A 22,540-nucleotide genomic window follows, 5' to 3' on the forward strand; every position below is an offset into this window, starting at 1 on the left:
CTTTTTCTAAAAAAGGAAATGTGACATCTTTTGTGGGACAAACTAAAACGGAAAGTGTGATATCTTTTGTGGGACTGAGGGAGTAGTTTTTTAGCCTAATAATGTAGTTCAGATAATAATGTAGCATTTTAGTCTAATGATGTACCTTTCCAGGCTAATAATGTACCTTGTCTAATAATGTAGATTTTTAGCATAATAATGTAGTTTATCACAACTATCCAATCTAAGGATCCAAGAGGGTTGTGATTTGTGTTGTGTTTTACACTAAAATGTTATAAGGACCCTAACACACCCCTATTCCACTATTTTCTTTTCATTTGCTGTTATATTTAATAAATTTAAAATTTGTGCCAAACAAAATAGGATATTTAATAGTGTACAAAAGGAAATACACTAAAATCAGGAAATTAAAAGATTATCCAAGAATAAAAATTTGAAGTTATTGTCGATTTCCAAGGTTGCCCGCTGGGCTTAACATCTCATCTTGACCTGCATTTCTTCATCCGTGTGCTCACATTCAGAGTGGCTCTCTCCCCGTGGCCTTCGATGCAGCTGGTGTCTAATGGCTAGCAGTCGCAGCAGAGGAGTGGTGGCACTGGCTCGAGGTGATGAATGGGGATGAAGACGGGAGTGGTGTAACCTCTGCAGCCGCTTCTGTGAGGGGCTCCACGATATCTGGAACCACGTCTTCTTGAGCATCAAACGCTCGGCTGCAGCCATGTTCGAGTGAACACTCATACCAAGTGAAAATGGACCTAATTCATTAGGGTACATTATGAAGTAAGACGCAAAAGTAGAAAACAGATGAATCTTCATGGGACTCTAAAGAGCACAAATTGGTAAAAACTTCAACTGTGTAAATGCTATTCTACAAACTAAGTTACTGCATAAACAAAATGTGAGCAGATCATGGTTTGTAAAAGAAATGCTTGTTAGTTATTGCAGGACACAATCAATAGAAAAAGGGGTTAAAAAAACATAAAAGTAACAAAATGCAAAGAAAAAGGGGCATAAAAAACATAAAAGTAAAATTGTGAAAATTAGAACTAAAATAATGATGTAGTTCCAACTTTACCTTGAGCAGCTTCTTCTTCACACGTACCTTAACCATTGCTTCCGCAAATCCAAACGGCAGCTTCACGTCGACCACAGCGTCCATCGGCGTCGTCAAATACTGAGAAGAAGAGGGGAAAAAGACTCTACCAGTAGTCATTGCAAGAACAAACCCCTCCTTTAAAATGATGAAACCGATTCGAATCTCTAAGAACAATATGCCGTCGATAGACCAGAGACGCGAACCTCATCGCGGAATGGCAGTCACCGCAGACCCGGACATTCTTGTAGATCCGAACAGGCGCGCCCTCGGTCAGCTTGAGGAGGCAGAACGCCAGTGCCAGCTTCTCGCTGTGGTAGGCGAGGCCGTGCATTTTCCCCTCCTCATTGATGTCGTGAAGTGCAAAGCTCATGTCGGGAACATAGCCCGCTGCCTTGATCAACATCAACACCTCATCGACCTTCGAGTAGATCGCGCCTGCTTCCAGATGGTTTCGGTCATCGGAGGTGAAGGTGTGCACCCTGCCATTCATCTCCACCCAGCTCCGGCCAGGTTCTTTCACCACGCCCTTCACTTTCATCGAGCTTCGGGTCGAAGCAGCTTCTTCCCACTTCCCAGCTGCGGAATACATGTTTGAAAGCAACACATAGGCCACGGGATCTTGAGGTTCTAGCTCAATCAGAGCTGCTGCCGCTCTCTTTGCAAGATCAAGATTTCCATGTTTTCTGCAGGCAGAGAGCAGAGATTTCCACATAGTTGAATCGGGCTCGAATTCCATTTCTCTTAGCAGCTTCTCTGCTTCGTCGAATCTCCCTGATCTTCCCAGAAGATCGATCATGCAAGCATAGTGATCGTGGCCGGGCCTTATCCCGTAATCCCTAACCATGGACTCGAAGTGGCGTTGGCCCTGTTCAGCCAGACCCGCATGGCTGCACGCAAACAGCAACCCTATGAAAGTGATGTAGTCGGGCTCAACGCCACCAGCCCTCATTTCGTCATAGAGCTGGAGGGACTTGATCTCTTCACCATTTTGCGCGTAGCCAACAATCAATGCAGTCCAAGAAACCACATTTCGTGTTCTCATTGAGTCGAACACCCTCTTTGCATCTTCCAAACACCCACAGTGAGCATAAAATGAGACGAGAGAGTTGTCAACTGAAGGCGAATCATCAAGCCCAGATTTGACACAATTCGCATGAGCTTGCTGCCCTAAATCTAGCAAAGCCAACTCAGCACAAGAACTCATGACAGTGGAAGCAAGAACACGATCAGAAGCCATCCCATCTCTCCGCATTCGACAAAATAACTTAAGGGAACTTTCATATAGACCGTTATGAGCACAGCCAGTGATGAGGGAAGTCCATGAGATCACATCCTTCTCCACCAATTCATCAAACAGTCTTAATGCCGGATCGAAGTTGTTCTGTTTAGCATACATATCAATGAGCGCGTTGCTCACGAGCGTATAACCTTCAAAACCAGATTTCACAACCAAAGAATGAACTATCTTCCCAGTATTCACATCCTTCAACAAGGCAACAGAGTTTAACACAGAGGGATAGGTGAACTCATCAAGTTTCATGCTTTTTTGATGCATCATCCGAAACAAAGCCAAAGCTTGCTCGGGAGAACCCTGTCTCACGCATCCAACAATCATGGCATTACAAGAAATCAAATCATCAACCTCCATCGCCTCCACCACCCTCCAAGCGCTACTCAGATCCCCACATTTCGTGTACATATCAATCAAGGCACTCTGCACAAACACATTAGCCTCAAAACCACCACGAACAACGCAAGAATGCACCTGCACCCCGTATCTAATATCAGAAACGGCTGCACACGCCACCAACACTCCCGGGAATGTGTACTGATTAGCCTCAACCCCCTCTGCCCTCATTCCCCTAAAACACCGCATTGCTCCATCAGCATCACCGTTCTGTGAATACCCCGTGACCATCGCAGTCCAAGTGACGTGATTTCTATCTCCAGACATGCTCCCAAAGAGATTCTCCGCCTCCACAATGCACAAACACTTTGCGTAAACATCAATCAGGCCCGTGACAACGAAATGATCCAGATCCAATCGAGTCTTCACCGCATAACCATGAATCTGCTTGCCTCTTGCGATCAGACCCTTTATCGAACACATCCTCAGCACACCTCCAAGAGTGAAATGACGAGGCTTGAATCCATCAAGCTGCATTTCGTAGATCAACTTAAAACTCTCGACCTCGCAACCCATTTTGCAGTAACCCGAAACAAGTGATGACCACGTGATCGCACTGCGTTTGGGAGCTTCATCAAACAGTTTCCGTGCATCAGCAAGCCTCCCTGAATTCCCGTAGCCAGCTATCATCGCGTTCCACGTGACCTCATCTCGTTGAGGCATTTCACCGAACAGTTTCCTCGCATCATCAATTCGGCCCGATTTGAGCAGCTCGGTTAAATTATTATTCGATTCAAAGAGTAAATCTTTCCCGCTAGAGAAACTCCTGCACCCACGCGGTGAAAGGAATCTGTTCATAACCCGATTCCTCTCGATTCTACATCAAAAATCTTTTCTTTTCAAAGGAAGCATGCTTCGCTTCAGATGAAGAAGAAGAACTCCTAATTTGAGATGGGCCAATTTCATTTGGGCCGATAAAACATTGATTAAACAAGCGACCCAATTTAATCAAACAAAGCAATAAAAAATCGGAAAGGATCACTTAATCCGGATCCTAATACATTTCCTACTCCACCTCTCACGAACATAAAATATAATGGTGGGTCCACTATCATGTTTGTGAGGGGTAGAGTAGGAAATGTATTAGGATCCAGATTAGGTGATCATTTCCGATAAAAAAATAGAGTAAAAGTCAAAACTGGTCCCGAACATATGCCAATTTTATGATTTTGGTCTTATACTTTATCTTTTGAATTTTTGCATCCTGAACATTTCAACTCGGATGACAATTAGTGCTACACTAACAATTCCGTCAATTTTTTAAACGGTTTTAACCCGATTTTGATGGTTTTAACAATCTCATTCGAGTTAAAACCGTTCAAAATCGGTCAAAATTCAGGTTGAAATGTTCAGATTGCAAAAGTTTAAAAGATAAAGTATATGACCAAAATCATAAAACAAACATATGTGCGGACCAGTTTTGGCCTTTACTTTAAAAAATATTGTGTCACTGGCTTTTTCGACTAGTGTAAAAATGCTTATAGTCATACATGTTTTTACAAGATTTTAAAAGAAAATTAATAATGATTCTTTTAACTTATGGGCTACATTTTACCAACTAAGTTGCGCTTTATCATTTCCATAGCAGCCGACAAATAAAATACAAAATCAATACTCAAAAACAACAAAAAAGCATACAACAATAAGTAACTAAATAGAAATAATCTTATATAATGTGGATCAATAAACATAGATCAAATGGGACAAAACTAACTAAAAAATAAATTAATGTAGTCAACTCAAAAACTAAATAAATCGTCGTTGTAATTTCAAACTAAGAAACAAACCTGATGTCTTTATAAAATTCTTGAATAAAACTTGCATCAAAAGCAGGTCATATTTCAAACATAAACAAGATAAATCTCGAGAAGTACTCACAAAAAGCAAACATCATGTTGAATAATCAGTTAAAATTTGTCATTCAATGAGGTTATACATTTACATGAATCCAGTTTATGGACTAGATGAGAGCTTTGAATGCCTAACCGGCTAAGGATCACCGGGCTTGACATCCCATCTTGACCTGCGTTTCTTCGTCCATGCAATCCCATCCAGAGTGGCTCTCTCTCCCGTGGCCTTTGATGTAGCTGGTGTTAAATTGATGAACTCATTATCATCATCCTCATCGCACCCGATCCAACCATAGCAAGGGAGGCGTTTCCGTCTAATGGCTGGCTGTGACAGCTGAGGAGTGGTGACCCCGGGTGGTGATGGAGCTGAGAGCGGTGTTAGCTCTGCAACGGTGGTATCTGATGGAATAACGACGACTTCTTGAGTATCAGGAGCTCGACTGCAGCCAGTTTTTTTGTCGCCATGTGGTTTGTCTGACAGTTGGATCGCTTCTTGATTTCCAACCGGCTGAGAGTAGTGTGGTGAGAGTGGTTGATTAGGATACAAGCTAATGAAAATGAACTAAATTGTGTTGTAAGTTCATGTAATGCGAAGTGATAACGACTGACTGACGAATTCTAACATCATCAAGGAAGTACAAACTATTGATATGCGAAATCAGTTCTCTAACATCATCTCTTCTTAAGAGGTTTTGGAATATAAATTATGTTGATCTACTCACCTTCGGAGTGGCTCCCTTCCCCTTGACTGTGGATACAGCTGGTGTCAAAATGATGAATTCGTTATCTTCATCATCCCCATCGCTGTCGATCCAACCATAGCAAGGGAAGCGCCTCCGTTTAATGGCTGACTGCTGCAGAGGAGCGATGTCTTGAGGAGGTAATAAGCATAGGAGTGGTGTAGCCTCTGCAACTGCTTCTGTGGGGGGTTCCATGATATCAGATGGAACAACGTCTTCAGGAGTATCAGAAGCTCTGCTGCAGCCAGGTTCCTCATTGCCACGGGGCTTATCTGGCAGTTGAATAGCTTCTTGATTTACAATAGGCTGAGAATAGTGTGGTGAAATTGGTTGATTAGTATACAAGCAATTGAAGAGTTGGTTAGAGAAAATGAACTAAGTGAGAGCAAAGACTAGCAAAACCCAACATCATCAAGACTATATATTGCATAAAGCAGAACAAACACATTGAAATGCAAAATCAAATGTTCTATACATATAATATAAATTGAGTTGATTTGCTCACATTTAGGGTGGCTCTCTCTCCCATGGCCGTCGATGCAGCTGGTTTTAAAGCGATGAACTCATCATCATCAAGGATAATCTTCCGTTTCATGGCTAGCAGCAGCAGAGAATTGCTGTCTCGAGGTGTTGATGATGATGGGAGTGGTGTAACCTCTGCAACTGCTTCTGAGGGGGGCTCCACAATATCTGATGGAACGTCTTCTTGAGTATCCAAAGCTCGGCTGCAGCCAGGTTCCTCATCGCCATAGGTTTTGTTGGACAGCTGATTTGCTTCTTGATTTCCAACAGGCTGAGAATAGTGTGGTGGATTTGGTTGATTAAGATGAAATGCTAACTGATAACAACTGACTAGCTAAATCGAACATCATCAAGCATATATGGTCACTATATAGTGCATAAGACAGAACAATTATATCTTCTTGAGACTTGAGAGCTTTTGGAATATAAATTAAATTGATTTCTGAACCCATTGTAAAAGCAATGGCACCAAAAGTCAGCTAATTTAACTCCTTTTTACTAGCATATTGCCATTGCATGACTTGTTAAGGCCCAACTCATTTCTTGATTCGCAAAAAAAGCTAATGAACTACCACATCTCCAAAGAAGCTAATGAACTACCACTCGATTCACTAAACTCCCAAATATTTCAATGTTAGTAAAAAGATCCAAATATTCCAGGTTTCACTCACACCAAGTGAAAATGGACCTAGTGCATTAGAGTACATAGTGAAATAAGAGGCAAAATTTAAAGACAAATGAATCTTCATTGATCTCTAACAAAACCTTCAATGGTGTAGATGCTATACTACAAACTCAGTTTTTGCATAAACAATTTGTGAGCACAGATCATGGTTTGGAAAAATGAGTGTTAGTTATTGCAGGACACATTCAAATAGAAAACAGATCAACACCAGAATAGAATAAATGACTTAAAGCTGTTATAGAAAAACACGATAAAAAGAGTGCTCTAATATTGGGCATACCTCAGATAGTCCATTCTGCGCATCTTTCTCTTCGAGTTGGGTTTGCTCATCGTCATTCATATTTGCAAGAATGGACTCAATAAGTACCGAATATGCCGATTCTTCAATGAATGGCCATCCTTCATCTCCACCATATTCCTATATAAGAAAAATATTGTACAATCAAATACACAGTTATTCTTCAACATGTGACACCTTTCTGCTTACATGCATGCACTTGTTCTGCTCAATTCCGCACACCATGAAAATTTACTCATATACTCTACACATATATGTTTGATTGTCTTACACTCATAAAGACAGAAGTAAGTTGATAAATGCAAAAGAACTAATGGATTATGGAAGAACCTTTAAACAATAAACAAGGGAAAGTTTTTAGAAAAGTTTGTCTCTTTGATCTTATACAAACTTCAGTTCAACTTAACCTAAAACAAAACAAGACCACTGGAACCCGAATGCTCTGCTTTAACTTACAGCCTCAACTAACAAAGCTCACACATGGATTTTGGTCATGAACATCTCAGCAAGCTCAATTCATCTCTGAAATTTACTGAAAGAAGATCAGTAGTCAGGCTCCAGCTAGCAAAAGACCTATCGACCCATTCCGATTAAAAATTGCAGTGCCAAACAATGAGGAAATCATTTACACTCATCACAAACTTCTTCTGACAACAGGATTACATGTTACTAGAAACCAGATTTCAAAGCATTGCCTACTTTCTAGCAAATATGGAATAATTTGAGCCTACAGAGACGATTTTCGCTAGCAACTTGAGCCTAGAGAGACGATTTTCGCTTCATTCTACTCAATTTAGTTGAATCAAAGTGTGATGCTAGATTATTTAACCTAACTTCAAACAATGCGACTACTACAACCAAATCAGAACAAATAAGCACCACAAAAACAGAGAGAAATGGAGAAATCGCAACCAAATCAGTCAAATGTAGCTCACAAATCTACCTTCAGCAGCTTCTTCACGCGATTCTTCACCGTAGCTTCGGAAAATCCGAACGGCAGCATCGCGTCAACCGCCGCGTCCATCCGCGTCAGCCGCTTCTGAGAAATCGAAACCCTAGAAGTGTTAGCACACGAAAACAGCCCCAAAAACCGGTGCAAAAGCGAAATACAGCCGAGAGAGATGAGTTTACGCACGGTTCTCCTCGGTCTCCCCTTCGGCCACCCCATCTTTGACTGCGAAGGACTCAGGCACAGCGCGCAGGCAGCGAATCAGAGAGGAGAACTGGTATTTTTGAATTTTTGTGAGGTGCAAATGGGGAAGAAGTAGGTGTAGTGAGATGAAGAGATCACATTCAAGTGGAAGGTGGTTCGAAGAAGCAGAGGTTATTTGCTAAGAAAAGACATGCATGCTTTTACTATGAACATACATGAAGCATATCTGTTTTGGGTAATTATTGTTTAATTTCCGCCCTCCTTCCGTCATTAAGAGTCTGATTCAATGGCGGCTCGGGTTTTAAGAAATATTAATAAAAGTGGGTAGAAAAAAAGTTAGTGGAACAAGGTCTCACTTGTATATATTACTCCCTCCGTCCCGGATAATTTGGGTCACTTTGACCGGGCACGAGTTTTAAGAATCGTAATGAAAAGTGGGTTGAAAAAGTTAGTGGAATGTGGGTCCTACCTTTATATATTAGTTTTATAATAAAATGTGAATAGGAATGAGTTAGTGGAATATGAGATCCACTGTAAAAAATGGTAAAAGTGAAATGAGACAAATTGTGTGGGACGGACCGAAATGGAAAACTGGGACGAATTATCCGGGACGTAGAGAGTAGTTTTAAATAAAATGTGAGTGGAATGAGTCAGGTGGAGGTGAGACCCTAGTACCATTTATGGTAAAAGTGAACCGGAACTCTTATTCTGGACGAACTAAAATAAAAAAACGAGACTCTTATTCGTGGACGGAGGGTTAAGGAAAGCAATATGCATGGTAATTCTATTCTAAGAGAAATATTACTCCCTCCGTCCATAAATAAGAGTCCCGTTTTTCTATTTTGGTCCGTCCACGAATAAGAGTCCCGGTTTATAATTACCATAAATGGTAAAAAGACCCCACATTCCACTAACTCATTCCTCTCACATATCATTTAAAACTAATATATACAAGTGAGACTCCTATTCCACTAACTTTCTTCCACCCACTTTTCTTAACATTTCTTAAAACCCGCGCCATTTAGAAATGGGACTATTAATTGTGGACGGAGAGTGTACATGGTAATTGACTTGTGTAATTGATTCCTAATTTATGGTGATTTGATCATGACAAATCTTTTCTTTTCTTAACAATTATTATTTTAAACCATTGTTTATTGCTCTCAACCAACCATTACTTTGCAGCTTTTGAATTTTGATGTATACTTTTATATCAATGGTTATAAAATCCTTTTTTATTTAAATTAAAAGCAAAATTTGTGTTGATGTGCAATAAAAATAGAGTGAACTAAATAAAATGACCATATATAATTAAAATTCTATTAGTACAGATAGATCTTGGAAATAGAGGATAATCATACTTTTTCTCCTTCATACTATTATTGTTGTGTTTACTTTTTAGGCTGTGAAGTTATTTTAGTCTATTTTTACCTCTTTTCTCTTTCAAGTAATCCTTCTCTTCTATATGTATTAACATTTCGAAAAGTTGCCCTTAGAGCATCCGCAATGGTGCTTAGGCTAGCCATAGGCCGCCATTCTCTCCCCTGCCACGTCAGCAACACTAAAAAATCCACCTGCCACATCAGATTTAGGCCAGCCGCAATAAAAATAATTCAAAATATACTACATTTACGGAATTAAATTTTCGACACATATACGGGAAAAATTCGTTAATTTTATTTAAATAAAAAAAAGTACATTAACTAAAAATCAAAAAAATTACATAATAAAGAAAAATTCGGGCTTCCACACACGAGCCACCGCCCCACTCTACTCCTCACTAATTTATTAAAAAAATACATTAAAAAAATGTAAGTATGCCTTGAATCAGTTATAGTTTGCCGCTAGCCGAACGGGGGTATTGGGCCTAGTTTTGTTGTCCATCGTTAAATGTTGTTCTTGTACCGAAATTTAGAGAGAGAGAAAATCGCGTTTATATAGGTTTTTTTTTAAAAAAAAAAAAAAAAAAAACATAATTTGGCGCTGGCCGATCGCTGGCCGATCGGGATGCCACAATAGCGGCTAGCCGATCGGCTAGCGCATCGGCCAGCGCCCGCCGATCGGCTAGCCGAATTGCCGCTTGCCTATTGCAATGGTTCGGCTAGCCGACCGGCTAGCGCGACGAATCGGCTAGCCGGTGGCTAGCCGGCCATTGGAGATGCTCTTACATGAATTAATGTCATTTGATAGGATTTCCAGTAATCTTTCTCTTATGATAGAGTTGTTTTTGTATACTCATTCCGTCTTACAGAAATAGGCTACATATTTTCTTTTTCATCCGTCTCTTTTTCATCTGTCTCATACAATTCATATTCATTTATCACATTCTTTTTTTTTCTCCTCTTTTTTTACTACATTATCATCTATGAGCTCTACTATCCACTACACAATTTCAACTATTTTTTCTCCTTCTCTCTTACTTTACAAACTATGCATTAAAAACCGTGTCAATAACAAATGATCTATTTCTATGGGACAGAGGAAGTATAAAGAGCTCTACTATCCACTACACAATTTCAACTATTTTTTCTCCTTCTCTCTTACTTTACAAACTATGCATTAAAAACCGTGTCAATAACAAATGATCTATTTCTATGGGACAGAGGAAGTATAAGTAACTTTTCAAGAGTTGGCCTTAGATGAATTAATGCCATTTGATAGGATTTTAAGTTGTATCCTCTTACATGTATTAGGCTATTAGCAAAACACGTTCAATGACAACTCAAAGATAATTGCTCCTATAAAAATATAAAAAAAGTTGTCATTCTATATGTGATGTTAACATTTGCATTTGTTCCTTGAGGACATCATTTACTATCTAAACTATTTTTACTTTTTAGTAAATCTTTGTAATGAATATGGATAGCTAGGCTGGAAAAAGTTAATGTTGCGATAACTGACAAGAGGTTTGACATATGCATCAAGAGGTTTGACAACTGATAGGAGGTTTCAAGTTTTATCAATTACAATTTCAGGTTCTCTTTCTCCATCAATCATGAAAAAAAGTAGGATAGGTAAAAGAATTTTCCTTGTGATGCGAAGCAAATATAGTCTTTTATCCCATCAAACTTTAGTAATTTTACACATGTTTGGACTCATTTAAGCATGCTATTTCCAATGTCGTACGTGACCTAAAGTGTAAAATGGAGTTGAGACAAAATTAGGAGCCAAAGGATGAAGTTTGAAAGTGCTTTTGATTCTAGAGAGTTCCATTAGCTAGACCCGAGTGACTATAGAAGCTTCCACTCGGACGAATGGATTTTTAGATGCCACTCGACCCAAGTGATTATTGTGTCTCCAGCACAGAGAGTTCCACTCGTCCAAGTGGATTTGTAGCGAAAAGCCACTTGACTCGAGTGACCATATCGTCGTCTTCAATACATAGAGTTCCACTCGCCCGAGTGGATTTGTGGTGAAAAAAACCACTCAGCCCGAGTGAAACCCATGAAATTTATGAAGAAAATACGCGTTTTTTAGTTTAAAGTCAAAACATGTAATTAGACTATTTGATCAGATTTTCGTCTTGAATTAGTTTTTATTCCATGTTTCATCTTGGGATTAAATTATGAAATTATCTTTGAATGTCCATCTATAATTGTCAAATTGTGTAGACTTTTCCCATCCCTTTCACTTAAGTTAAGATGGACAATGTCTATGATGGATTGTTTTGTTTAGCCGATAATGATTTTTGGAATTGAGCACTGAGTAATTGAATTTAGTGTCTCGAGCATCCGTAAGATCCTAGAATCGATGAAAGGTAACTCGAGATTAAATGTTTAGCTATTCAAGAATTGGTAATCGTACAAAATATGTAGTGTTAATAGTTTGTTTTGATTTCTTAGTCCCATCATAATTGGAATTGAATAGTGATGCGTATTTCCATGAATTGTTAGGACTTAGGAGCAACAACCATATTTTCTACTCACGAAGATTAAGAATAACACATTAAGAATAATTGTGTTAGGTGAGTTAAGTAAAGAGATAATAAAGTGGAAAATGAAAAAGGTAGAGAGATGAAGAGAGAATAAAGTAAGAGAAAGTAAAGTAGGTGTGGAAAAATGTGTTGACTTTTACTAAAAAGGGAAATGACTCTATTACTATGGAACGGACGGAAATGGAAAAACGCCCCTATTACTATAGAATTATACTCGTGTGGAAGTTTCAACATTATTGTATAGAATCATTTGGTCTCCGCTAAGTATAAATATCGAAAGTAATTCTTTCTAGTCAAACTTTTTTTCCCTTAAAAAAGGAGCTCATCCGTAAGAAAACAAATAAGTTTGCGATGTTGTTATTGACTTCAAATATGTAAGAAAATTTTGAAAATACTTGTCTCTCACATTATCCATCATGTATTGAAGTATAGACATAATTTTACAAGTCATTTGGTCTTTAATGCTTGCTATATGAAGAACATAAATATCCAAATTAATTAGCCCTAGTCAATCTTTTTAACTTCTAGGTTCATTTCAACTTAAACCATTTCTAATTAAGATATAGAAATCACTTTGATTTATTTACTAATTTTTATAAACACAATTAAAACTCAAACACGCCCCACCTATGAAGTGGCCAGATATTAGGCCTGGAGATGTACAAACAAATTCTGGCTCAATTCAGTCCAATCCAACCCAACTCACTTTAGAGTGGACCGGAATGGACTCGCACAACCGTAAATAATATTCCCTAAAAATGTCTCGTTTACACTTTCTTTTTTCCAATTCGAAGTAAATGCACCACACATTCAATTAAATTATAGCACTCACATTCTATTATAAATCTTATACTCCACATTTTACTAATTTTTTTTTTCATTTTTCTTAATCAAGTCAAATAATTTCTTAAAACATGTGTGGAGTCAAAATTAAACTATAAATCACGGAGAAATGGAGTAATAATTATAACAACAATAATAATAACAAATACAATATTATAGTAATAATAATAATAATCACAATTATTGTAATATTATTTACTTAGTTATTATTATGTTATTAATATGTATTTTATTAGGAAAATCGAGTTATTAAAATTATGAATCATAATAATACAAGTATTATTACAACAATTACTATTATGCTCATGATTAATAATTTATCAAGAAAATCTTAATGTATTTTTATACTAGTAGTAATTAAGTTATTTAAACATTTAACTAAAAAATTACTTTTAAAATATTATGTTATTTACTTAACTAAGCTATTATATCAATTAGTTAATTGATTTAATTTATTAATATAAATTCAAATTATAAAAATTGATTTTAATATTTTCAAATACATAATAAAGCCCAATTCCTTCGGAAAGAACCAAAGATTTTGTAAAAAGGTAACTAAGCCCAAATATAAAGCCCAATTCTATAACACAGCAGCAGCCGTTAGATCATCGTGTAACCATACGCCAAATCTTGACCGTCCATTTTAGGTCATCCATTTCCCTCACTATAAAATCACCTCACTCTTCCGAAACACTCACCAGCATTTTAGGGTTTTAGTCTTCCTCTCCGCCAAAAATCCCCAAATCTGAATCGAAGAGGTTAAAGTGACGGCGCCACCGTCCGCCTTGACCTAGCCTCCGTCGCTCCGTCTAGGCCCTCATTTTTGTACCTCCTCCGTTCAAATTCTAGGGTTTAGTAAATTTTAGTTTGAGAAGAAATGGCGCCTAAATTGTCAAAGAGCGACAAGAAGCTTGCCTACGATTCGAAGCTCTGCCAGTTCATCGATGAGTACACTCAGATTCTGGTGGTGTTCGCCGACAACGTCGGTTCGAAGCAGCTCCAGAACATCAGGAAGGGGCTGAGGGGCGACTCCGTGGTTCTCATGGGGAAGAACACTATGATGAAGAGATCCGTTCGCATCCACGCTGAGAAGACCGGGAATCAGGCGATTCTCAACCTGATTCCTCTCCTTGTTGTGAGTTTTGTTTTTCCTTTTTTGTGAAGGTTTGTGTTTGATGATTTGATTAGATTTGGGGATTTTTGAATTTGATTGATTTTTGGTTGTGTTTGGATAGGGAAACGTTGGATTGATCTTCACCAAGGGTGATTTGAAGGAAGTCAGTGAGGAGGTTGCCAAATACAAGGTGAGCTGATTGGATTTTATTGATTTTTTCATTTTGTATTGCTTTTGATGGCTAATTTACACTGGTACTGTTATTGTTAGTTTAATGAAACTCATTTGTATATGTGAAGCTTAATTTCACTTGAATTGCTCTGTTTGTTTTTTGTTTTAATAGAGCAATTCTTCTAATTGATAAAAATAATGTCTTGCTTGTTTTTGAAATATATTTTCGTTGTTTAATGTTTGTAATTTAATGAATGTTATAAAAAAGTCTACCTTTTTGTTGTGTTCTACCAATTTAGAACACCGCTGTTGCTTAATTTTGGATTCAATTTGATTTGCTTGCTGTAATTGCTATGGTGTTATTGAATTTTATTTTTTTCTTTACACCAATTACACTATTTTGAAGTATCTGTATTTGTGATTGGATGAATAGATAATAGCTATCCATTATAATCTACTACTGTTTACTTTGCTGGATTAGTTAAATTTAAACTTGTTTTACTCTGTTTAATATGATTAGTGTTATTTAGTTTGTTGCAATGGTTTTGCAGTCAGAAATTAGATTCTCATACTCTTGGTACCCTGTTTAATGTGGTGAAATTTGGTTTTGTGTTAATGTCTTAATACTGTTTTGTTCTGTGCTTAATTGTTCTATTTGTTTTTCTAATCTAGCAATTGTCATAATTTCATCAGGTTGGAGCCCCTGCTCGTGTTGGTTTGGTTGCTCCAATTGATGTCGTTGTCCCACCAGGCAACACTGGACTCGACCCATCCCAGACTTCTTTCTTCCAGGTAATTGTAATTAAATATTCCTGGTTTCTATTCCGTGTTTTTCTCCTCATGATTCTAAATTTTGTTAATATATGTCTCCAGGTGCTTAACATTCCCACCAAGATTAACAAGGGTACTGTTGAAATCATCACCCCTGTCGAGCTCATCAAGAAGGGTGACAAAGTGGGTTCCTCCGAAGCTGCATTGCTTGCCAAGCTTGGCATCCGTCCCTTCTCATACGGTCTTGTCGTCACCTCAGTGTACGACAACGGAACTGTCTTCAGCCCTGAGGTGCTCGACATGACCGAGGAGGACCTCATTGAGAAGTTCGCCCTTGGTGTTTCCATGGTCACATCCCTGTCCCTGGCCATCTCATACCCAACCCTCGCTGCTGCACCACACATGTTCATCAATGCCTACAAGAATGCCTTGGCCATTGCGGTCGAGACTGACTATTCATTCCCTCAAGCTGACAAGGTCAAGGAGTTCCTTGCTGATCCCAGCAAGTTCCTCGTAGCTTCTGCCCCTGCTGCTGCGGCTGGTGGTGATGCTCCTGCTGCGGCTGCCAAGGAAGAGGCGAAGAAGGAAGAGCCTGAGGAGGAGTCTGATGAAGACATGGGTCTCGGTCTCTTCGATTAAGCTGCTAGTCTGCTGCTCTTGAATTATATTATCTCTCGTTTTATGAACTTCATGCTTTGTTTTTTTTCCCCGTTGCTGGAACTAGTTTCTTTTGATACTTGAATCGAGTTTTTTCCTTGAACTTATATGTTGTTTTTTATGATAATGTTATGTTTATTAGCATTCTCCTATATTCTATTTGTTTCTTAATAGTAATATAGTTAGAAAGCTAATATCATTTTTGGATGCTAAAGAGCGAGACGAACCAAACTTTATGGATTATATGCTGCCAAATTGATAATTTTTAAGTTTATAATATTTCGGTGAAATTCGTTTTCGTCGAAGAGTGTTTGTTAGAAATAAATTTTTTGAAAAAGATGCAATTTAGAGAAAATTGGATGATATGCTGCCAAATTAAATTTAATAAGTAAATACTCGTAGTTAGCAAGATGAGTAGGTAATTGCTACCATTTAAGAAAAGTGATGCCTTCCTTTAGGGTATTCTATTCTTGATCACAATTTGAGAAAAAAGATGCTTTTTTAAGACATTTTATACACTCAATCCAAATAGCCAAAAATTAATACTATGCCGGTCCGAAAGAAAAGCCAATGCACCCTTAGTTATATTAGGGCGTTGCCCTAAAATCTAACATTATTCACAATTAATTGTCATTAATTAATAAAAAAATGTTAATAAGTGGAATTCTTTTCCCACTCAACATAATATAGGAGTACTATCTAACTATATGGGTCAAAACTCCGCAAACTTGGTGCTTTGTTTGTCATCTATTGTCAGTGTAACTATATGGGCCAAAACTCCGTAAACTTGGTGCTGTGTTTGTCATCTATTGTCAGTGATAACTGACACACTGTCTATACTTTATGATATCAGCAGCAATTTATGGGTCTACCGAGCCCACAACTTGATCATGATAGGTAGGAATTCTCCACCAACTTCGTTCTTTGTTCGTCAATAATTGTTAGTGATAACTGTCACACCGTATCTAATTTCCGACATTGACAGAGATTTTGGGGTTCTATGAACCTCATAGTTTGCTAATGATGACTTGGAAAACTCGACTAATTCTGATCTTGTTTAAAATGACAATCGCCACATATGCTTACTGACGCTAACAATATCCTTATCAAATTCGTTAGTTGCTTTTCAATAACACCAAGATATGCAAATATTTTATGGGAGGAAAGAGTATCATATTTTTACAAAAAAAAGTGGTGTATTTTAATAGTTTTTGGTACCCACATCCCCATTGATCAGGCAATGACAACTTGCGTGGGGAGTGAAACTTTTCATGATTGGAGAAATTCATATAGTAGGCATTTATGCATTAAATATAAATCCATACCTCTCAACGCCACTAAGAATTGAGAACCTCACCAATCCATATGCTATCCATACATTTGTATCCTATCAAGATTCCCATTCATTGTATTAGAATTAAATATCATGAAAATTTTATCCTTATAAGACCCATTATTATCCAACTCAAAATAGTAACAAAATGAATAAAGTAGTCAGCGCCGAGTGATTCTCACCCCACTTTAAACTTCAATATGAATTGACACTTGCTTCTAAAATTAGAAAGCATAGATTTTTTTTTTATATATATATTATTGGATTTTAGTTAATTAAAAATGAAATAATATATTGCATATTTATCCTTGCATTATATATTTCCACATTCAGGAAAAGTATTTGGATTCAGGATAAAATATGAATTCATTAAGATTTTGGTGCAATTGATGTAGAGATTTGCTAAAAATTTTGGATTTTATCTCTATATTTGATTTGTCTAAGAATTTTTTATCATACCTTTTAAAGTATAATTGATGCAATATAGTAAGAAAATCATAACTAATAACAAAATTGATCAAGTTGAAAACAAAATTTAGAAATATTATGTACGTACAATTCATGTATTTATATATTTATTTATTTATTAGACAAAATTGTAGGGCTTAAATGAATGATATTTATCCCATACTCAAGATTGTTGTAGCCAAGTGGGCTTATAGAAGCACTACAAGTTACCTCTTAAAAAGGATTAGGGAAAACTTTTTGGATTTTCTAATTATTAGTAGTTACTAGTATTTGTTTGGATTTTAAGTTGGATGTAGTAAACTCGAGAACATTTGTATAAATTTTTATGATATAAAATATCTATGATAAGACCTCGATGAGTTTAGAATTTAGAAGACTTCCCTTTATTTTCATAAATAGAATTGACACACATAAAAATATCAAGATAAAATCATTACATAATTGAGAAAGAAACATAAAAGATTGATAAATAAAGTGCATGATATCCATTGGACTAGATTAGTTTCGAATTTAAAGAACTTCCCTTTGTTCTCATAAATAGAATTGATGCACATCAAACCATCAAAATAATTGGTAGAACTTTAAAATTAGTACATAATTGAGAAAAAAACATAAAGATTGAGATAGAAAAGTGCATGATATCACTAGGCCTCTAAATAATTTGAAAATTCAGTTATTATGTGTTAAAGTTGGAGTAGGGTGTTAATTTGAAATTCCAAAGTCACAACGAACAAGAATTCTTTTACAAGTGGGCTATAAACTTGGCTTTATATACTTGTAGATAACATATTCTTTCCTACAAGAAATCAAGAATTGTTGAACAATAGAAAAGAATTAGTTGGATATGTGTTTGTAATCCAAACACATAGAAATGGAGGCCAAAAAAGTATATAAAACCAAACAAGAAAAGAATCAAGATAAGTAAAGTTTGAAGAAACTCATTGGATAATGTTCTCAAGCTATCTTTATATCATTTTGTCACAAACGATGACTATGTCTATGGTGTAAAGCTTAGTGTTTGATAGGCGAATTGGCTTTTACTTTACTAAATTATTTCATTCAAACATTTTTTTTTATGTATTTGTATTTTTCGGTTACGTTTAGAGTTGAGATTTAGACATCGGTTCGGCGTAAGCGCTGAAAATTTGATTGAGAGCTTTTGGAGCCTATTGTTTTGGAACGTCAGCTCTCTTGTTGTCAATTTTGTCATCGAAACATCAATTTCACAACTTGTAATGCTACGAAGCCTTAAATCCATCTGCAAACTCATGACTCATCCAGAGTCGAGATTTAGACTTCTATTTGGCGTAAACATTGGAAATTGATCGCGCGCTTTTAAAGTCTATCGTTTGGATTATTATCTCACGTGATGCCAATTTTATTATCGGCACAACTCGTAATACCATGAAGCCTTGACTCTATCCGCAAACTCCTAACTCAACTACTGATCAACGGTCAGATATTCATCGATGAAATATGTACCACGAGAAGACAATCTAGATAACAGCTAGACTTCAAACACTCTCATTTAACTTTTGAAATATTTAAATCTCAATTTCATTCTTGTGCAAAGAAAATTGATATGTCTAAATGGCAAAGAATGTTAAAGTTGAGACTTTTTGTTATGTCTGAAAGATTATGTCCATGAGTTTGACTACTTACCATTAATATTCATATATAATAGCCCTTTTTAAATTAAAAATATAAATGGCAAGCGACACTAATTGCAGAATTCAAGATCATTGTTTATTTAGATACACTATTACATAGTCAATACCAATCTAAATAGTACTACCTTTGATTTAGAAAACAGCAAAGAGATTTTGAATTATTCAAAAATCAACATTTGAATTTTAATTTCAATAATTGCGGCTTAAAAGTTGAATATCATTTGACATGTTGTGTCTAGGCAAGAGAAAAATGGTGACCCTAAAAAGAATTAATAGAAAAAAATTGTCGAGAAAAGAAGGGTATAATCGGGACAACACATGGTATGGTTGCACTCTAGGAAACCAACCACGTAAATCTAATTTTGACTCGTCTTCAAAGTCAACCGCCTATGACATTCCAACCCAATCCTATATGTTTGTGAAATGAAATTATCTACTTATCAATACATATCCATTCAAATACGTGGAGATTTTGATTAGTGAGGATTAAATTATTCTCAAATTGTTCTAGATTGAATTGAGTTAAGATTTCCCCAAATTAAATTTGTCACCTAAAAGGGATAAAATTCCTACGTCAAAATTAAATTAATTTTGCGTGAAGTTGACTTTAGAATTAATACAATTAACCGAATAATAATACAAAACTCAATTTCGCCTTAGCCATCTAATTAAATGATAATTACTTTATTTCCACCCACGTACTAAAATACTTACCCTGTCCTGCTATATCAATCCTATTGACTTTTCTTCACTCTTTTTGTAAAAATGATTAAAAATAGTTAAATAGGAGAAATGGTAAATTAAGAGAGAATAATATAGAGAAGAGTTTTATCTATATTATTGTCTCTCTTACTTTATCATTTCTTCACTTTAACTATTTTTTTATCATTTTTACAAAAAGATGACAGAAAAGTTAATGGGACTGCTAAAGTGGGACGGAGGGAATAGTAGTATTACTAATACTCCTTATGTCCTAATTCATAATTTTAATACTCCCTCCGTCCCATAAAAGTTGAGACAAAACTTTTGGGCACGGAGATTAAGAACTTATACTAATAAATAAATAGGAGAGATGAAAAAAAGTAAGAAAGATAAGAGAGAGTAAAGTAAATGATGGAATAAAAAAGAGTGATTAGATGTTTTGTCTTTTCTTCAATAGGGAAATGACTTAACTTTATTAGGACGGACTAAAAAGGAATACGACTCAACTTTTATGGGACGGAGGGAGTACTAACTTTGACTTCTTGTGAGTTTAGTGAAACGTAAAAGAAATCATTATACATTATCGTTATAATAGATGTGAATGGACATCTTGAGATGACAAAATGAAATATTATTTCGTGAATAAAAATAATAACAGTTAAAAAAATTATAAAAGGTGATAAAGAAGGATAAATTGGGGAGGATGGTACAATTTTATTCTCAAAATTAGGAATGGGGCACTTATTAGGAATGAAGAAAACAACATCTTACACAATTGACAAAAAAATTCCAAATCCAAATAGATACATAAAATTTTCAACAAAAACACTTAAATTTATTTATACATTATGAGAACAGGATGTGTTAAAATGACAACCCATCTTAAAATAACATCATATCATCATTCCTAATCAATCATTTGTACACGTGGACGAATAATCACCTGCCATGTGGCAATCATAAAAAATTCGCAAGGGTAAATTTACGCGAACTGCAACATCCAATACTCTAGACTGCAAGGTGACGCGACCTGCAATATCCAATATGCTAGACTGCAATCTATAGATTGTTGTAGATTGTTGTCTAGCGTTTATACTATTGCAGTTTAGCATATATAATATTGAGAGAATTGGATATAATATTGCAAGGTGACGCGGCCTACAATATCCAATACGCTAGTCGCTAGACTGCAATATCCAATACGCTAGACTGCAATCTATATATTGTTGTAGATTACAGTCCAACGTTTATACTATTGCAGTCTAACATATAACATTGAGTGTTGTCCTTTTAGCGCATCCCTCGTAAGAAAAATTGTATAAAATAGTTTGCAAATCACATCGAGAGAATCGAGAGAAATAAGTGAAGATTGGATTATTTTACTTTATTGTAATCTCGATTTAAAACCAAAAATTTGAAAGACCTTTTCATCAACATTACAACTGTTTTATGAAGGCATTTCACGCGACTCCTGTCTCTGTCTGAGCTTGCAAGCCAAATAACACCTTGCAAAAAGGGCAAAATCTAATCCGATTATATATGTCATTCATTGTTTGAACACCGCTGACCCAACCATCTTCTGCCACGACACTGGGCCCACGTCACCAATAAATCCACGTGGCCCTTCCATGACTGTCACGTGATCTGCCACGTAATGTGTTAGTAGTTGTGGACGGTATCTAAAAATAGGTGTAATAAATATGTTAATACAAGTAGGTAATGTGTTTCGTGAGTGAAAAATTAATTAACTTAATTTTATTATTAAGATATACAATGGTGAATTATCTATGGCTTTTGTAGATAAATGAGTTAAATTACATAAAGTATATATAGAAGTTATTAAAAAAAATATATACTCCATCCGTCCAAAAAAAATAGGACTATTCCAGTTTTATCTCTCATTTTAGAAAAATGATAATAAATAGTTAAAGTGGATATAAAGAAAAATAAGAGAGAATAATACAGAGAAGTCTCCTGTCTATATTATTCTCTCTCTTACTTTTCTTTCTCTCCACGTTAACTATTTATTAGTATCATTTTTCCAAACGAGGGATAAAAATGGAATAGCCCTATTTTTCGTGGACGGAGGGAGTAGTACTTCTTCGTCTCAAGATATTTGAGTCGTATTCATTTTTGAATTATCCTATAGTAGTTGAGTTATTTCATTTTTTGGCAAAAAGTCTATCTTTTCTCATACTCTCCTACTTTGTCTCATCACTTTGGGACGAAGGGATTGCTATTTTCTAAACGACAACTTATTGATCTAATTATAAAATTTGGTCAAATTCTGGTCTGTTTCATAATTTTAAAGTTCAGCATGACAAAATCATTAAATTTGTATTTATTTCAAATTATTTACGAATGATTCAGGCGAAATTGTGTTTGATATGGAAGCTGAGAAATCATACGTAAACTTCTCCATCAATGAGTTAATTTATCATCTATTCATAAATAAAACGACGTCGCTTAGCTGAAAAACATCATACTATCAAAAGGAATTTACATAGCGACCATAGTATTTTCAATTTGCCCATTTCTAAAATAATGTAAAATATTAATAAAATGTGCAATGTTTTTGGGGAATGATGAGGTATGTATAGAGTGGTTGGGCGCTTTACACTAAATGCAAATAGGATATAGTACAATTATTAATATATATAGCCAATTATGGGATGGAAGAAAGAGTGATATATTCATACATAATGATAATGGGCTGTCATCCCTTTTCTAGTGTGAAACATAATGGGAGAAAATGCTTGTAAACACGAGTTGTGTTCCCCAAAATTACGAATAATAAAGTAAAGTTATTTTATTACTCCATTTGCTCCACTAAATAATCCATTATC

The 22,540-nt window shown here is 36.1% G+C and overlaps 3 protein-coding genes across 4 annotated transcripts; 1 reads left to right on the forward strand and 2 right to left on the reverse strand.

The window, feature by feature from the left end:
* Positions 1 to 328: 328 nt before the first annotated feature.
* LOC125215254 (Tetratricopeptide repeat (TPR)-like superfamily protein) lies at positions 329 to 3,708 on the reverse strand. 2 transcript variants are annotated; one of them, XM_089064010.1, is made up of 2 exons: positions 1,103 to 3,708; positions 329 to 755 (listed from the first exon to the last, which is right to left on the reverse strand). In XM_089064010.1, exon 1 carries the CDS (start codon positions 3,579 to 3,581, stop codon positions 1,200 to 1,202), a length of 2,382 nt encoding a protein of 793 aa, XP_088920136.1. In that variant the 5' UTR covers positions 3,582 to 3,708; the 3' UTR covers positions 329 to 755; positions 1,103 to 1,199. The 2 variants fall into 2 exon arrangements, with proteins under 2 accessions (XP_088920136.1, XP_047972581.2); XM_048116624.2 differs by having other exon boundaries at positions 1,076 to 3,708.
* Positions 3,709 to 4,654: 946 nt separating this feature from the next.
* On the reverse strand, positions 4,655 to 8,150 carry LOC125202011 (uncharacterized). Its single transcript, XM_048100326.2, has 6 exons — positions 8,014 to 8,150; positions 7,822 to 7,917; positions 6,861 to 6,998; positions 5,879 to 6,166; positions 5,356 to 5,679; positions 4,655 to 5,141 (listed from the first exon to the last, which is right to left on the reverse strand). Exons 1-6 carry the CDS (start codon positions 8,044 to 8,046, stop codon positions 4,773 to 4,775), a joined length of 1,248 nt encoding a protein of 415 aa, XP_047956283.2. The 5' UTR covers positions 8,047 to 8,150; the 3' UTR covers positions 4,655 to 4,772.
* A 5,344-nt stretch (positions 8,151 to 13,494) lies between these two features.
* LOC148931386 (Ribosomal protein L10 family protein) lies at positions 13,495 to 15,628 on the forward strand. Its single transcript, XM_089066021.1, has 4 exons — positions 13,495 to 13,943; positions 14,044 to 14,112; positions 14,787 to 14,885; positions 14,967 to 15,628. The coding sequence occupies exons 1-4, from the start codon at positions 13,686 to 13,688 to the stop codon at positions 15,501 to 15,503; spliced, it is 963 nt and encodes a 320-aa protein (XP_088922147.1). The 5' UTR covers positions 13,495 to 13,685; the 3' UTR covers positions 15,504 to 15,628.
* Positions 15,629 to 22,540: the final 6,912 nt, after the last annotated feature.

This window comes from Salvia hispanica, chromosome 2 (genome assembly GCF_029641045.1).
Source record: "Salvia hispanica isolate PSC_SH4W2 chromosome 2, Shi_PSC_v1, whole genome shotgun sequence".
NCBI classification, from domain to species: Eukaryota; Viridiplantae; Streptophyta; class Magnoliopsida; order Lamiales; family Lamiaceae; genus Salvia; species Salvia hispanica.

Excerpts from the sequence above, each read along its gene's own strand:
- LOC125215254 (XM_089064010.1), bottom strand. The coding sequence starts at position 3,581 with ATGAACAGATTCCTTTCACCGCGTGGGTGCAGGAGTTTCTCTAGCGGG.
- LOC148931386 (XM_089066021.1), top strand. The coding sequence starts at position 13,686 with ATGGCGCCTAAATTGTCAAAGAGCGACAAGAAGCTTGCCTACGATTCG. Across the intron at positions 13,944-14,043 it reads ACCTGATTCCTCTCCTTGTT|GGAAACGTTGGATTGATCTT; the intron begins GTGAGTTTTGTT and ends GTGTTTGGATAG. Across the intron at positions 14,113-14,786 it reads AGGAGGTTGCCAAATACAAG|GTTGGAGCCCCTGCTCGTGT; the intron begins GTGAGCTGATTG and ends TAATTTCATCAG.
- LOC125202011 (XM_048100326.2), bottom strand. The coding sequence starts at position 8,046 with ATGGGGTGGCCGAAGGGGAGACCGAGGAGAACC. Across the intron at positions 7,918-8,013 it reads AGGGGAGACCGAGGAGAACC|AAGCGGCTGACGCGGATGGA; the intron begins GTGCGTAAACTC and ends TCGATTTCTCAG. Across the intron at positions 6,999-7,821 it reads GCGTGAAGAAGCTGCTGAAG|GAATATGGTGGAGATGAAGG; the intron begins GTAGATTTGTGA and ends TTTCTTATATAG.